A 15,641-nucleotide genomic window follows, 5' to 3' on the forward strand; every position below is an offset into this window, starting at 1 on the left:
CTTCTTCGGAACACACCATTTTAGAAAAATGTCAAGCAACAGACTTGGGGAAAATATTTGCAAAGGATTTGTATCCGGAGTATGTAATGAACTCTTATAACCCAGTAATAGAAAGACAACCCAGTTTTTAAATGGGCTACAAAGCCTCTAACGGACGCTTTGCAAAAGGAAAACATATGGGTGCTCCATGAAGGCATGAGAAGGGTCTCAAAGGGAAAGTGCAGATTAAAAACCACAGTGAGATGTGGGCAGACACCCAGAAAAATGACCACATTTAAAGACCAAGTCTAGATGAGGAACTAGAGCTCTCAGAACGTTGCTGGTGGGAGTGTCAAGCAAGCAGCACACCCCCCTTGGAAACCAGTCTGTCGGTTTCTTCAAAGGATAAACTCAGTACTTACTGTGTAGCCCAGCAGTTCCACTTGTAGGTATAACGCTGTGAGGGTCTGAATTGTGTCCCCTGCAAAATTCACGCATTGAAGCCCTGGCCCCAGGACCTCCAAATGTGACTGTAGTTGGAAATAAGAACCTTAAAAGGTGACTAAGTTAATGTGAGGTCATTAAAGGTATGGTGGGCCCTAATCTGATAGGACTGGTATTTTTGTAAGAAGAGGACATTTGAAGACTTATATAAGAGAGACCTCAAGGATTTGCAGACAGAGGGAGGACTGTGTGAGGACACAGCAAGAAGCTGGCCATCTGCAAGCCCCAGGGAGAGGCCTCAGGAAGCCAAAGCTGCCTACACCTTGATCTTGGACTTCTGGCCTCCAGACCTGCAAGAGATACATTTCTGTTATTTTAAGCCACCCAGTATTGTTGAAGCAGTTCAGGCAAACTAATACAATATCCACGAGAAATGAAAATTTATTATCTATGTGAATGTCTGTAGAAGCTTTATTTACAATTGCTAAGAAATGGAAACAGTTCAAACATTCATCGCCTACTGAAAAGCTAAACAAATTATGGTTTGTCCATCCAGTGGAATATTACTCAGCCATAAAAAAGGAGTGAACTGTTAATGCTACAATCACCAACATGGATACCTCAGAAACCTAATACTGAGAGAATAAAGCCAGAGACCCCCCCAAAAAAAGCACATACTGTCTGATTCTATTTCTATGAAATGCTAGAAAACTCAGATTTCACCTGTAGTGACCGAAAGCTGATCGGTGCTGGGCTGGGGGCGGCAGGAGATGGACTGAGAAAGGGGATGAGGGGACCTGCTGGGGTAACGGAATGGTCCGTGTCACGGCAGTGGTTACACGGGGGAATTACACGGATCGAACTTGCCAAAGTGCGTGCTGAAAATGCGTTTTGCTCTGTGTAAATTACACCTCACTAAAGTTGATCTTTCCATTTTATTTTTTTTTTCAAAGAAATGTGTCTCTAGTTCTGAAAAGGTCTGGAAGCCCTACCCCGGGTGCATTTAAAGGCACGTGAACAGATCAGAGGGGTCTCTGAGTGCGTAACCAGAGTTCTTTGTCGTCGCAGGAGGTTCAAGGAGGAGACCAGCGACAACGAGGCTGCTGCGGAGGAGGGAGAGGAGGGAGAGGAGGACGTTTTCGCTGAGAAATCCTCCCCGGATATGGAGGAGTGCTCAGCATTAAAGGTAGGGCGCGCCGGGGGGATGGGAAGGGAAGCAGCCCTCAGTCCTTGAGAAGGCAGTCACCGGAGGCCCATGGTTACATCCTGTCCCCCAGCCTCAGGGGACAGGCCCTCGGAATGGGGCGGCTGCAGCAGGTGCCTTGTGGGGTCCCTGCCTGTAATTTGGCTCCTTTTGGTGACAGCGAACCAGGAGAGGCAGGCATGTCCCCTCCTCTCTCCCGCCTTTCCCCCTCCCGTTTCTCTGGACAGACCTTGAGCTTTGCTCTCAGGGTTCCAACGCAGGCTCTGCTACTTCCTAGCTGCGTGGTCTTAGGCAGGCGACTTCATTTCTCTCAAGTCTTCGTTTCACTGTCTCTACACTGGACACAATAACACTCCCCTTGCGGACCCGTTCTGCGGTTTCGAAGGAGTGTATTTCCGCATTTGGTTTGGCCCAAAGTGCAGTAGAAGGTGGCTAATGGTCAAGTTCCCATCGGCCCCTGTTTTCCTGCTGCACTAGAATTACATGTTAGAACCAGATTGACACTCCACAAAGATCTCTGTTCTTTCCACCTTGGGGCTCCTCGTGATAGAGCACCCCACTGTGCCGGAGCAGGGCACCCGGAGGCCAGAGTTGCAGGTTGTGCATTGCACAAGCTGCTGGGACGGGTGGGCCCCGAGCAGAATCCAGGGGCACACCCTCCGACTGCTCCACACCAAGGGGGCAGCGTTCTGCAGTGTCTCCGGCCACAGGTGGCTCCTTTTGCAGAAGTACACGAAGGTGCTGTTCAGGCAAATGGAGGCCCTGCCTCTAGGTGTCTTTTGTTTGCCTGCCTTTTACTGCTGACTACTGTGAAGGAATGATAAAAAAAAAACAAACCCAATCACCTGGTTTAGGAAACGAGGTTGGCTGGTTGCCTCCATAGTTCCAAGGAAACACTGGCTATTCTTGGCTGGGGCAGGGGAGGCCTTGGGTGTGACCGTGACAAAGTGTGTGTGGCACGTAAGTCTTGAGGTGAGAAGTCCAGGCCACCTGTGCTTAAGGTACCTCCGCTCTCGAGTGAGCTTGTATGGGGATTGAATATGCCTCCACTGGCCCCAACCCACAGGTGTCGTGTCTGGGCAGGGTTGGGGCGAAGGAAGCTCCCAGCTGTGTCTGTGGGACAAAGGGGAAGTGACCAGGGTGGGGAGCAACCGGGGAACCTTCCCCATGAGCCTTGGGGTGGGTGGCGGAGACGCGGTGGTCTCAAAGCTGTGGCTTCTTCCTCAGGTGGACAAAGAGACCAACACGGAGACCCCCGCCCCATCCCCCACGGTGGTGCGGCCCAAGGACCGGCGGGTGGGCACGCCGTCCCCGGCGCCGTTTCTCCGAGGAAGCACCATCATCCGCTCCAAGACCTTCTCCCCCGGACCCCAGAGCCAGTACGTGTGCCGGGTAAGCAGATGCGTGGCCCTGCCCCCCCCTCCCAGGGCACCTGTTCCTGCAGGGGGTGGGCCTTGCAGCCTCACAGCTCCGGGGGGCGAAAATCCCGGCCCCTCTCACAGCGTCAGGCATCCTTGGGCAAATGCACACACCCCTGAGCCTGTTCCCTCGTGGGGCGTGAATAGGCGGACGTCACAAGGCTGTTTTAAGGGCTGAATTAGATAAAGGATGGAAACAGCCCAGGAACTGGTGCCTGCCGGTGCTGTTGTAATTCCAATCACATCTCCCCTCCTCCTTGTTCGCAATCAGTTACGAGTTCGGGATCACTTGTCCTGACATGTACTAACAGTCGGTGTGACATATTCCCTGAGTGCCACCTTCAGATTGAAGCCACGCAGGATAAAGCCCCCTTCTGGTATGATATCCAGCCTGTCTGTACTGTGCACTCCAGCCCAGGTGTTCCGCCCCTCTGCCTGTCTGTCAGTTTCTTCTCTGAGCCCTACCTGCATCGTGGGGCCGGGAGAGGACGTGGCCTTGGGGTCAAACAGGCTGGACCTTGAACTCTTGTTCTGGTGCTCGCCAGCTGTACGAATTGTCAAAGTGTGCCCATCTCTCTGGGCCTCCCTCCCCTCCATTAGGATTGTTTGAGGGTAGAATGAAACTGTCACTAAAGCACATGGCACACAGTAGGTGCTCTGCCCACGTGGCTGTAATTCTTGTTATTATTGTTCTGGTTCTGGTTGAGACACTGCCCCGAGCAGTAGCTGTTTCATCAGTTTCATGCCTCGGGCTGCCGTGTTTGACAAAGCCAGACTAGTAATATCATTATCACTAATAATTATTAATAACCCCAAAAATGATGTAACAGCGTCTCAGGAGAGACCTGCAGCAGTGGGCTGACAGCTGTCAGAAGAAACAGGCTATACAGCGTCTGCCTGCGGGGATCCCACCCGTGGAAATGTGGCCCGCCCCCACCCGTGTATCCTGGGAGGTGCTGTCATCCCAGCCTCCCCCGAGGGCCCCCTGTAGGACAGCACCCATCTGACCACAGCCCTGGCCTCTGACCACGGATGGAGAGTGTCAGCCTTCTGGGGAGGCTGCAAACAAGTAAACGACAGAAGGGACCCTGCAGTGAGCAGAGCTGAGATGGCACAGCCCTCGCGCGCCTGTCTGCCCCCCTTCCCCAAGAAAACCGTCCCTGAGGTTTTGCTTTGAGGCTGCTTTCCTTTTTATGTGTCTGGCAGTCCTGACCGTGGCTCCATCTGAGCCGTCAAGACAGGCTCTGTGTGGGCAACAGGGACGAGTCACTGCCCATAGGCCTTGTCTGGGTCAGGGGGGCATTACATCCTGGAGTCCCACTGTCTGTGTCCGCCCTCCTGTACTGCTACCAACTCGCCGACCTTGGGCAAGTCCCAGGCTCCTCTCCCGTGGGGCGGGGGGATGCTCCTGCCTGCCCCACGTTGTCGCTGGAAGGGTTCAGTGAGATGCCGCACATACAGCAGGTCGCAGCAGGCGGCGTGCTGAGAGCGTGCTTGGTGGATGGTCCCCTGGAAAGGAAAGGCAGGGGAAACGAAACCCACCTCCTGCAGGACCCGGGGGGGGAGGGCAGGGACTCGTGGTGTGTGCGCAGGAGAGAAGGGCTGGGCCTAGTGGGGGAGACCATCCTGCCGGCCCCGGCGTGCCTTCTGACATGTTTGGACACACTTGCACCTTCAGTAACTCCCATGGTGTGTTTCCTGCAGCTGAATCGGAGTGACAGTGACAGCTCCACGCTGTCCAAGAAGCCGCCTTTTGTTCGAAACTCCCTGGAGCGCCGCAGCGTCCGGATGAAGCGGGTAAGATGGCCTCCCATTCTGCCCTCACTCCCCCTCGTGCAGCCCCCCGACATCTGACTGTTCTCCTCAGCCAATGGCATGCAGGTCGTCGCTGTTGCGATTGTGCTAGGTTTTGCATGTGGATGTTTGTGAACTGTAAGGCCTGGGGAAGCACCTTCCTGGGTAGAATCCAGCAACCCAAGGTCACCGATGGGAGCCTGCTCCTCACGAGTCTCTGCTCTGTGTGTGGTCCAGCGGATTGAGTGGTCAAGGTCCCGACAACCCTCCCTGCTGGCACAGGAGCTAGGCACCCCAGCACCAACTGGAAGCAGGGAGGCGTAAGTGGGCTTCTGTCAGTCCAGCTGAACGCACACAGGGAAGAGGCCACCGCTGTCCCTGTAGAGAGATCTTGGCCTTTCCTTACGGGGACTTGGCTGAGGATTGGGGCGGGGTGGCGTTAGGCAAAGGACTGACTCCTAACACGGACTCTTACCAGCCAGGGCTGCAGGAGATGCGGAGGGCTCTGCCCATTTTGCACTTTTATCACAGACTTTGCACGGTTCTGGTGAGCTTGCAGAACTAGAGGAAACCCAGCTTCCAGAATATCAGGTAGAGAAGGACAGAGAGCAGAGTGGCAGACATACAGGGAAAGGAGAGCATGCCGACAGCCCCAGACAAGACGCGGCTGCTCCGTGTCTCCTGGGGCCAGTGTCTCCTGGGGCTGGCCGCTGGCTACCAGAATCAGGAGTGGGTCCTCTGTCAGTCACCACCCTCCCCCTGCACCTCCAGGAAGAACGAGAGTAAGCAGGAGACAGCAGTGCAGGCAGAAGAGGGTGCTGGCGGTGGGAGAAGGTGCGCATGGTCTGGGTTACAGGGACAGCCCGCCTCCCACTCTGGGTCCCCCATCCCTCCCTGTTTCCTGTGGCTGGCTGGTGCTGCGGGGTCTCCTGGGGGACGGGGGGCGGGGGGCTTGTTGATGATGCAGATCCAAGCCCACATTCCTGGCCTGTGTAATTCAGCGCCTGGAAACTACATTTCCAACAAGCTCCTCAAAGGGCTCTTGAGGGAGAAATGCCACTGTGTTCCCCAAAACCCCCTTCCAAGGCGAGCCCCACAGAAGTTCCCCCGGGCACCAGGACCCTGGTCACCGCCGTCCTCCTCCTCCTCACTCACGGCCTGACCTGTGCCCCTATCTGCATCCAGCAAGGTTCTGAGATTGGACATTAGTCAGAGCAAAGAAAAAGAATCTTCATTTCTTGCTCTGAGAACTTGAAGCACATACAGTAGATCCTCAGCTGGATTTCCCGAACCCGCGCATTTATAAGCCCAGACTGCACGATGCTCAGCCTAGACAAGCCTCACAGAACTTCTGCATTGAGCTGTTTTGTATTCCTGAAAGTGTACAAGCATCAGTGAGGACAGGGCTCGTAGTAACAGTCTACGGGCCATTTCTCAAGTTCCTTTGTTCGTTGTTGTCTTTGCTTCCTGTTGCCGCCTAACAGATCACCACAGACGTAACAGCTTAAAACGGGACCTGCTCCCCCAGGTCCCACAGGTGAGGAGTTCAGCGCCGGTTCGCTGCACCCTCTGCTTGGGGTCTCACCAGGCTGAGATCTAGGTGTGAGCTGCCTGCCTCCTCATCTGGAATTTTGACCAGGGACAGTTTCACATCCCGGCCCCTTTGAGGGTTTGGCAGGATTTGTGTCCTTGCATTTCTTTGCTAGCGGCAGGCCTGGAGCTATTCACAGCTCATAGAGGTCATTCTCAGGTCCCTACCGTGTGGCCCCCTCCAAAACATAACACGGCTTCTCGGAGGCCAGCAGAAGATACCCAGAAAGGGCCGGTTAATCAGTCCTTCAAGAGTTCACCCGATTAGGTCAGGCCCACCCAGGATGATGACCTCAACATCCGCTGATTAGTTGCCTCATCACAGGAGTGATACCCCGTTACAGTCACAGGTCTCACCACACTGAGGGGCTGGCACTGCACTGGGCGTGTGCGGGAGGGGCTGGCCGTCTCGGGGGCCAGCATGGAATTCAGCTTCCTGCAGTCAATTAGTCTTTTTTTTTTTAATCATTACTGGTTTTTGATAGCAGGAGAGTAAGACGTTGTATTACTCAGGGTCTTATGCATGCCGATCCCTGAAGAATATAGCTTGAAAACGAAAGGGGGAATTTACTGGCTCGAGTGATGGAAAGTCCGGGTTTAGACTGATCCAGGAGTTGAGTATCATCAACCTTCAGCCCCCCCCTCCGCCCCCTTAATTGCACTGCTCCGTCCAGATAGCTTAATAATAACAGTAATGATAATAATTCTTATTAATTCTTCTTCCTCCTTCTATTCCTCTTTCCTCTCCTCTCCCTCCTCCCCACCTGTGCTTTCTTCTTCTTCTAGCTTAATCCTTAACCAGGGTCACCCATGTGGTGTTGAGGGTGACCGAGGTCAGTTTAGATTTATATCCTGCTGGTTTAGGAATCTCCCTGTAAAGACATTGCCTTTTTTCCAAATGGCTCACCAGAGGTACCAAAGCCGAGTATCACCGCTGAAGCCATCCCTGTGATTCTGATTTGCCAAGTTTAGGTCCAAGTCCTGTCTCCAAAGCCCCTCACGCACCACATGGGCTGAGCATGGAGGAGGTGTGGATGCCCAAGGGAGGGCGACTAGTTACCTCTAAGACCGGGGGAGTGGATGCCACACAGGCAGAAAGAGTAGATGTCCCTTACGGGAACACCGAGTCGGGAAGACATGGCCTCAGCTCTCAGCGGGGAGCAGGCTTGCACCGAGGAAACAACCGGACAGCAGGGGAGAGACCAGAACGCGTTGACGGAGAAGGGGGATGTTGAGGACACTGAGGGCAGGGAGCTGGGCCCCGGGTGGGCAGTGCATGATGGGGGCCGGAGCCAGCTGCCTGGGGTGGAGTCTCTGCTCTACCGCTTGCAGCGTGTGACTTAACCTCTGGGAGCCTCATCTGTGCAACCGTAACAGTAGGGGCATCCTGGGCTTGTGCAAATGAACTGAGGTCGTGGCGTAAACATGCTCATTCAACATGAGCGGCAGAATGGGAGAACCCGAGGCGGCTGTAGGGGGAGGGGCACTTTTGAAGGCGTGGGAGCCTGCTAAGGAAGGAGGGGCTTATCTGCGGATGAGAGAAGGGGGTTATGTGGGCGTGCTCGCTGGTCCCGGCCAGGTACTGACCCATCCCCGCCCCCACAGCCTTCTTCCTTCAAATGCCCGCGCAACGAGCGCCTGATACGCACCTCGCTGGACCTTGAGTTAGACCTGCAGGCCACCAGGACCTGGCACAGCCAGCTGACTCAGGAGATTTCGGTGCTGAAGGAGCTCAAGCAGCAGCTGGAGCAAGCCAAGAGCCACGGGGAAAAGGAGCTGCCGCAGTGGCTGCGCGAGGACGAGCGCTTCCGCCTGCTACTGAGGATGCTGGAGAAGCAGGTGGGTGCGGCGAACAGGAGGGGGCGCTGTGTTCCGCCCTTGAACACTGCCTGCTGCTGCAAGGGGAAAAGCAAACAAATCTTTGAATGGGGGTCGTTCAATCCTGAGACACGCCCCCCTGCGGGTGTCCGTGGGGCCCTTCATTCCCATCAGCAAAAGGACCAAGGAATCCCTTTGCCCAGTAAATGTTACCAACTCTCGACTTGGTGGCCAGGCCCTTTTTGCTGCATTTCCGTGTGGGTATGGGTAAGCCCTTACTAGCCACACACGTATGCCCTCGTGCAGCCCTTCTTCAAACACTGGTACCTTCTCTGCTGCAGCACCCACTTGAGCAGTAAATCTGGAACAGTGACCCAGCCCGGGGCCTGCCCGTGAAGCCCCATGGAGCAGGCATCGCCAGAGCGGAGAGCCGTGCACCATGGCAGGGCTTGGCGCTGATGTGCCAGCAACACAAGCCTGCTCGCTCCTCTGCCCTCCTGCACTGCATTCGAGGGGTTTCGGGGTCACTCAAGGAGAAAGATAGGACTCCAAAATGGCATTAGCACCCAGTGAGGCACTGCATTCATGAGTCCTCATGCCAGAGAATTCCCTCCCAGCATGAGGACCTCCCAGAGACGACTTTTCTGGGGCTACACCTAGAGGGCGGGAGGAAAAGGGAACTCCTAGGAGGGCTGGGGAGGGGGCTTATGCATCTAGACGACATCACTCAGCAGCACTGTAAGGAGCCTCCGGATCAGAGGGCTCCAAAGCAACCCTGACTGGTGTATCTCAGTGGGTTGGGCGTCGTCCTGCAAACCGAGAGGCTGCCGGTCAATTCCCTGTGTGGGCACATGCCTGGGCTGCGGGCTGGCTCCACCTCCGCCTCACCCCCCACCACTGGGGGCATGCGAGAGACAACCAGTCCATGTTTCACTTCCTCTCTTCCCCTCTCTCTAAAAATATGGAAAATCTTTTCTTTAGGAGAAAGGGCTCCAAAGCATCAGCATTTTAGGGTCCTTGGTAGCCTCAAGGAGTATCTTATCTATAGCTAGCAGATGTTGGGTGTAGCTTCACAGGGTGAGCAAAGCAAGCAGGTTCTAAATGGTTCCAAAACCTGCTTGTTCAAGCTATATATAAAACAGCTGGGTGGGTAAAAATTTGAATTTGGCACCAGTGGGCTTTTGAGCTAACAGGTCACAGACTAGCACAAAAAATTTAAGCAACGCAGAGTCAATAAACAGAGGCCTCTTCGACTCATTTTTATAACACCTGCCACTCCCAGATTGCCAGCCTTGGCAGGGATGACAGACCTCCCCTAGTTCTGTCTGCACCCAGCCAGGCGATGCAAAAGAGCGTCATACAGAGGGTGCCTGCCTGGGTTGTTGGGAGGGCCGCTGGCTAACATCCCAGCTCTTGATGCAAGCAGTGATGCCCAGGAGCAGGGAAGCTGCGCTGGACTTCTTAGGTCAAGACTAGTGTGGGAGCTTCAGAGTGACTTAGGCAATTTGGAAAGTCCAAAAATGTTTCTTTCTCATTTATTACCTATACCCTGTATAACTTAGAAGAACCGGAATTTAATAAGAGCACTAAAATAGGAAATTACAGGAAAAATGGAAAATTACAGGAAGTTTTAAGGAAGAGAGGAGAATATATTCCTAACCTCATGATAAAGTTGTCTGTTACATTTACTTCTGAGCTTCCAGGTAGCCAAGGCAAAAAGAGGTAAGAAAGCAAGTGTAATGGGCCCTGCCTTCAGGAAATATGAACTGAGGAAATTGGACCTTTCAAATAGTAAATTATAGTACATCCACAGCTACTAGATAATCACCTACTAAGGAGCCACTTAAACAACAGCTTCATTGACCAAAATTCTTTGTGCAGTGTTGTCAGGTGTCTAGTACATGGGTATTTCAGGGCTCTCTATGGTTTGTTCTCAAGTGTACTTACATAGGTTTGCACGAAGAGGAAGGGCTGCGGCCCTGGCTGGCATGGCTCAGTGGATTGAGCACTGGCCTGCGAATCAAGGGGTTGTCGGTTCAATTCCCAGTCAGGGCACATGCCTGGGTGAGAGGCAACCTCACATCGATTTTTCTCTCCCTCTCTTTCTCCTTCCTTTCCCATTTCTCTAAAACTAAATAAATAAAATCTTAAAATAAAAAAAAGAGGAAGGTGTATAATGTACCTAAAGTTGAGCACACTGCACAACTTGGAATTGGATTTCTACCACATCTTAGTAGTTTGACGTTAAAGACATTTCTTCATGTGTCCAAGCTTCTGTTTCCTGGGCGGTAAAACAGAGGTGGTTATAAAATCGACCTTCCGAGGTGGCCCTGAGGGAGGATGCGATGAAGTAGTACACGTTTCACCAGACGGCCTCATCTCCTGATTGGGGACAGGTCCACGCAGGTGTTCCGTGCCCCGGCTACAGATACCTGGCCACTGTCCCGGATGGTGGGCCCCCCTTCCCTCATCAGTCTGAATAAAGAGGACCCTGCAGCGGAACAGGAAGAGCGAGGGTGCCGGTTGTGGGCCTGCAGACCTGTGGACTACTATAAACTCATTTGTGCTCGAAGGTTCTCCGTGGCTGACCCACTTCTGGAGGCCCAGAGGACTCGCCACCACCTCACAGCTCTGCTTGCCCTTGCCCTGCAGGTGGACCGAGCAGAGCGCCAGGGCGAGCTGCAGACAGACAAGATGATGAGGGCGGCCGCCAAGGACGTGCACAGGCTTCGAGGCCAGAGCTGTAAGGAGCCCCCAGAAGTGCAGTCTTTCAGGTGAGTGAGAGGGTGCCCGGCCAGCTGGCTCACCCACCTTTTCTCCCTTTCACACCCCACCCACCCAGCCTCAGTGCCCTTCTCCGTCTCCCTGCCCCTTGCCCCGTGGCCCCTCGTCTAGCAGAGCACCAGCTCCGTCACAGACGTCCATCCTCTGCCCAGCCGTGCCTGGTGGTCTGTGCACTCTGCACTGCCTTCCCTTGATGTCCTTCTCAGTCCCCGACACCCTGAGCTCATTGGTTGGCTCCTCTTGTTTAATGAATGAGCCACCTGCTCCGGCCTCCCTCTCAGCGTTTCTGTCGCTGGTAATTGCAGAGAATCAGCCGACTGATAAATCAGCCAGGCTGCAGATGCCTGCCCGGCCTCCTGGCTCTGCCCGCTGCCTGCCGGGGTCTCAGGGAGGCAGGCGCTTGCTTGCTGCATGAGCCCCGGGTGGCTCACGGGAGGGCCTCCCATCCACAGAGGAGCCTTGCGTTTGGACTTGCGATGTCCTCTCAGATAAGGCTAAAAAACACTCCAAAGGAACTGCGATTCATAGGACCGTGTTTGGGCATCTCCACTTGTCAGCCAGTGGGAATCTAAAACAAACACTGGCAGTGGCTCAGGGCCCTTCTAATCAAGTCCCTGATCGTTAACCAAAGGTCTCTGGTCCTGCTGGTGCCCCCTGAAGCAGTGCTTCGGAACCAGGGATGATTTGGGCCCCGCCCCCTGGGAGGGGTGGGGGAGCTGCACCCGGCATCATGGGGGCAGAGGCAGGGGTGCTGCTACAGGATGTACAAGGCTTGGGACAGCCCGCCCGTGGAGGAGTCTGGGAAGAGTGGTTGGAAGCTCCGGCTGTAACGGGTCGATGGCCTCTCCCGCAGGGAGAAGATGGCGTTTTTCACCCGGCCTCGGCTGAACATCCCAACCCTCTCTGCGGACGACGTCTGATCGCCAGAAAAGTATTTCCTTGGTTTCACTGGCCACGCTGTGAACATAGACTGTGGCTGAAGTTATTTATGTGGTGTTATATGAAGGTACCGAGTCACAAGTCCTCTAGCGCTCCTGTAGGTTTGAAGATGAAGATTTTTTTTTTTTTTAGTTTGGATTCTATTATTATTCAGAGGGGAAAAAAAAATACAAAAACAAAACCAGCATTAAAATGTCAAGATTGTATAGTTTGTATATTTAGGAATGTATTTTTGAGAAAGAAAATTTAAATGAACTACGGCAGCGTTCCGTGGCTGCTCTTCTTAAAATAAAACTGTTTAGATTTTTTTTTTTTTTTGTACAGCTCTGCCTTCTAGAGGTTTCACTGCAATAAGTAAGGAATATTTTGGGGACGGCGATCCTAAAAGGACGTCCCGCAGATAACCACAGCACAGCTGACCTTTCCTACTTAACCTATTTTGTACAATATTTTAAAAATGCACAGCCACTGTCTGCGGGGGGACCCTGGGGTGCGTCTGGGAATCTTCACGAGCTGTGATGTGTTTTGGCGTGGCCGCCTCAGGTGCAGCGGGCAGCGGGGAGCTGGCCGCGGGCCTGCCCGCGCCGGTCTCAGACGCCCAGTGAAGCCACCGAAGGGAGTGAGGGAGGGCTGCGGAGAACTTTGTGTTTCGTCTCCATCAATAAAGTGGCCTTTCTGAATGAATCTCCTCTATCTCTTTCCCCCCCCGCCCCCGCCCCTCGTCCGTGTTTCCCTGAAGTTTGGTGCTTCCCTGCCCAACCGTTTCCTTCCTCTCCATCCCCAGCCAGTCCAGACGATGGTGTTTTGTTTTTTTTCTTTTTGTTTTTTTTTTCCATTTGGTTGGGTTTTTTGCCCACCCCTCCACGCCGTTGCTCATTACATAAAAATGACTAGTCCGCCCGGGCTGTTGCAGAGGATTGGAAGTCAGCGTTTCACAAGCAGGCAGCCGAGTCTCTGCCCTCCTCCTTCCTCGGACACCCTCCTGTGCAGCTTTCCTCCGGGCATGGGGCAGCACCAGCCACGTCTGAATCACGTGGGCCAGCTAGTTAAAAATACATACTCTGGGGCCCTCGGCCGACCCGATGGACCTGCTTTTACCCATGTGCCCCCTGTTAGTCCTTGGCACACTGCAGGGGACACTAGCATCCTCTCTGCCGGCCCCTGGGACCACTGGGGGAGATGTGAATGGAGGGGGCGGAGCTCCCTTCACTTGGCTGCAGAGGCTTCCCCCACATCCCCACGCCACACCTTACCTGGCTGCTTCTCGTGCAGAAGGAGCCTGCAGTGGCACAGAGTCCACCGTTACACCCCACGTGGCTGCCAGGGCTTCCTCCTTCCCCACGTGTCATATCTCTGAGCACCTCAGTGTCCCGTGCACTTTGCTTCGTGAAATTCCACCCCACACGTTCAGGGCTGGCCCTGTGGTTTCTGCAGATGAGGATTCACATCCCCAGTCGATGGCGGTATGTCCGAGAGCACGAGGACTGTGCTCTGCACCGCTTCTGGGGGCCCTTGTGCCTGCACAGCATGGAGCGATGAGGCAGCCACTGCCCTGGCGGGCACTGCCTGGAGGCAGCGATGGAACAAATAACCCAAGCTGGACAGTCAGAGTGACCCAGCCCACTGGCCACCACGATCTGGCCAAAGATACGCACGGGACCCAAGCTGGGGCACACAGATCCTTTCCCCTGCGTGAGCCACCTGAAGGTTAAAAAGTAGATTTTCTCTTCTGAAAGCTGCCCGGAGCCATGGCTCCAGCTTTGGGGACCGTCCTGCAGAGAGCAGTGGGGGGAGGAAGGGCATCCTTGGGGTCTGCGTGGGTTGACACCCAAGGCCAACTGCATCCTCGCCGTTTGGAGTCTGGTGAACCGAGTCGGGTGCGCCATAAACCCTGAGGTTCCTGCAATGGGTTTTATTCACTCGGTCATACCTTTATCTGTGTTCAGCTTTCCAAGCAAAGGTCAGCCCCTCACCCCTTGTAGCAGCAGCTTCTGCGAAGCAGAGCTCCAAATGCCCTCCCTGTGCAAATCCGCGTGCCTGAGAAGTGTGTATCACTGCCGCTGGCGGGGCAGCTGTGGACCAAACCAACCGCCTCTTTGGAAGGCAGAAGGCCCTGTGTCTGCCGCGGCGCTGAATTCTCCATCAGCAGTCACTGGCCAGCCAGCAATATATCCTGTCATTTGCAGAATAAATAAAGAAACTTCCACTCGTAACTGTGCTCATGTGTTCTCCAGAATCTTCAGGAAACGAGCTTAGAAATAGGACATGCCCTGCGCAAGGTCACTCAGATAATAAATGGCTAGAGCTAGCATGCAATCCACTGTTCTGACTCCAGAATTTATCTTTCAGCTCTGGTTTCTGCTCCACAGCGTTGCGGTCACGAGAAGCCCTCACTGAAGGGACTTTGCACATTGGGTGTTCAGGAATGAGGTCCTGAAATCCTGTGGTTTCTCTACATGTGGTTATGCAGAAACGGGGTGACTAAAATGCTAGCCTGAGAGAAGACAGGCAGCAAACCTCACTGGATCTGATCATCCCTTCCAGAAAACCCGTGGTTGCCTTGCGACTACAAATCTTTCGCCATTGCCATTGGCATCGGAGGTCACCCGCATCCTTGCTGTATGTGTAGTGTGCCTGGTGAACTGAGTCGACGATGCTCGCTGGCAGTCTTGCGCTCCCTGCTTCTAAGAAAGTTAGTGATGTGTCCAGTTAACTGCTAATCAAACTCCGGCCATGCTGACCTTTCTTCTCTTCATTCTCACCAGAGCCTTTGCACTGCTAGCTCCTTCTGCCTGGTTGGTACCCTCCCCCACTGTGTCTTCATCCCATTTCACATGACTGTGTCACTGTTCAGATCTCAGCTCGAGCCTCACCAGCTTGGAGAGCCCTCTCCACCCCGACCCTGGGCCACCCCATCCAACTTACTGCCCCACAGGTCACACTCTCAGACCCAGTCATCTGATGTCTTGGCTTCAGAGCACTGTTCCATTGTCTCTTCCCTCTAGAATGTGAGCTCTAAAGCAGGAACCTTGTTTTCCGCTGGATCAGAGGCAGAATGGGTCCTCAGTGTGTGTGAGATGAATGAATGAGAGTGTCCGCCCCAGGGCCGAGGTTAGTTTCCTCTCCGCCATTCCTAGTCAGCAGGGAGCCGCTGGGTGGAACAGGAGGAGGACAGAAGGAGTCACTTTTGCTAATCTCGCCACCACTGCTGACCCCCAGTTCCCCTCCTGTTTTCAAATAAACTTAATTCCTGCCTCTGATGATATGTATTTGCTACCTCTGCCTAGAACCCTTTTATTCATTCAATTAAAATTTTTGAGCTCCCCTCTAGGTGAAGGGTCTTCCAAGCTGGGGTATAAGACCTTGGGGCATAGGAAAGCATTCAAAGAGATCTGTGGGCCTGGATATGTTCGGAGAATCCATTTCCAGACATGAACTTGTGTAGTCTTTCCTAAAATTGATTTGCCTGCAAATTCAGTTATCCACTTCTCATTTCACATCTCTTCCACAAGGAAAGGCATAACATCCCTCCCCTGCCCTGGCTGTAAACTAATGAACTCAACAAGGTACTCCAAGAATGCATTTCTCAGGAGCTTCACAGAAAGATGACCCTTGCTTCCCACTTAATCTTGAAAGTGGAGATCTGTCTGTCCACCAGTTTGTCCATCCAC

General features: G+C 53.8%; 1 protein-coding gene across 1 annotated transcript in view; it reads left to right on the top strand.

Annotated features, from left to right (window-relative positions):
* WWC1 (WW and C2 domain containing 1) overlaps positions 1-12,654 on the top strand; it is a 119,612-nt gene extending 106,958 nt beyond the window's left edge. The window contains exons 18-23 of the mRNA XM_028527659.2: positions 1,492-1,609; positions 2,855-3,019; positions 4,750-4,842; positions 8,035-8,268; positions 10,900-11,021; positions 11,885-12,654. Of these exons, the coding sequence (XP_028383460.1) occupies positions 1,492-1,609; positions 2,855-3,019; positions 4,750-4,842; positions 8,035-8,268; positions 10,900-11,021; positions 11,885-11,951 (799 nt within the window). The 3' untranslated portion in view covers positions 11,952-12,654. The remainder of the gene's footprint in view (positions 1-1,491; positions 1,610-2,854; positions 3,020-4,749; positions 4,843-8,034; positions 8,269-10,899; positions 11,022-11,884) is intronic.
* The last annotated feature ends 2,987 nt before the right edge of the window (positions 12,655-15,641 follow it).

The sequence above is a fragment of the Phyllostomus discolor genome, chromosome 13, assembly GCF_004126475.2.
Source record: "Phyllostomus discolor isolate MPI-MPIP mPhyDis1 chromosome 13, mPhyDis1.pri.v3, whole genome shotgun sequence".
In the NCBI taxonomy this organism is placed as follows: Eukaryota; Metazoa; Chordata; class Mammalia; order Chiroptera; family Phyllostomidae; genus Phyllostomus; species Phyllostomus discolor.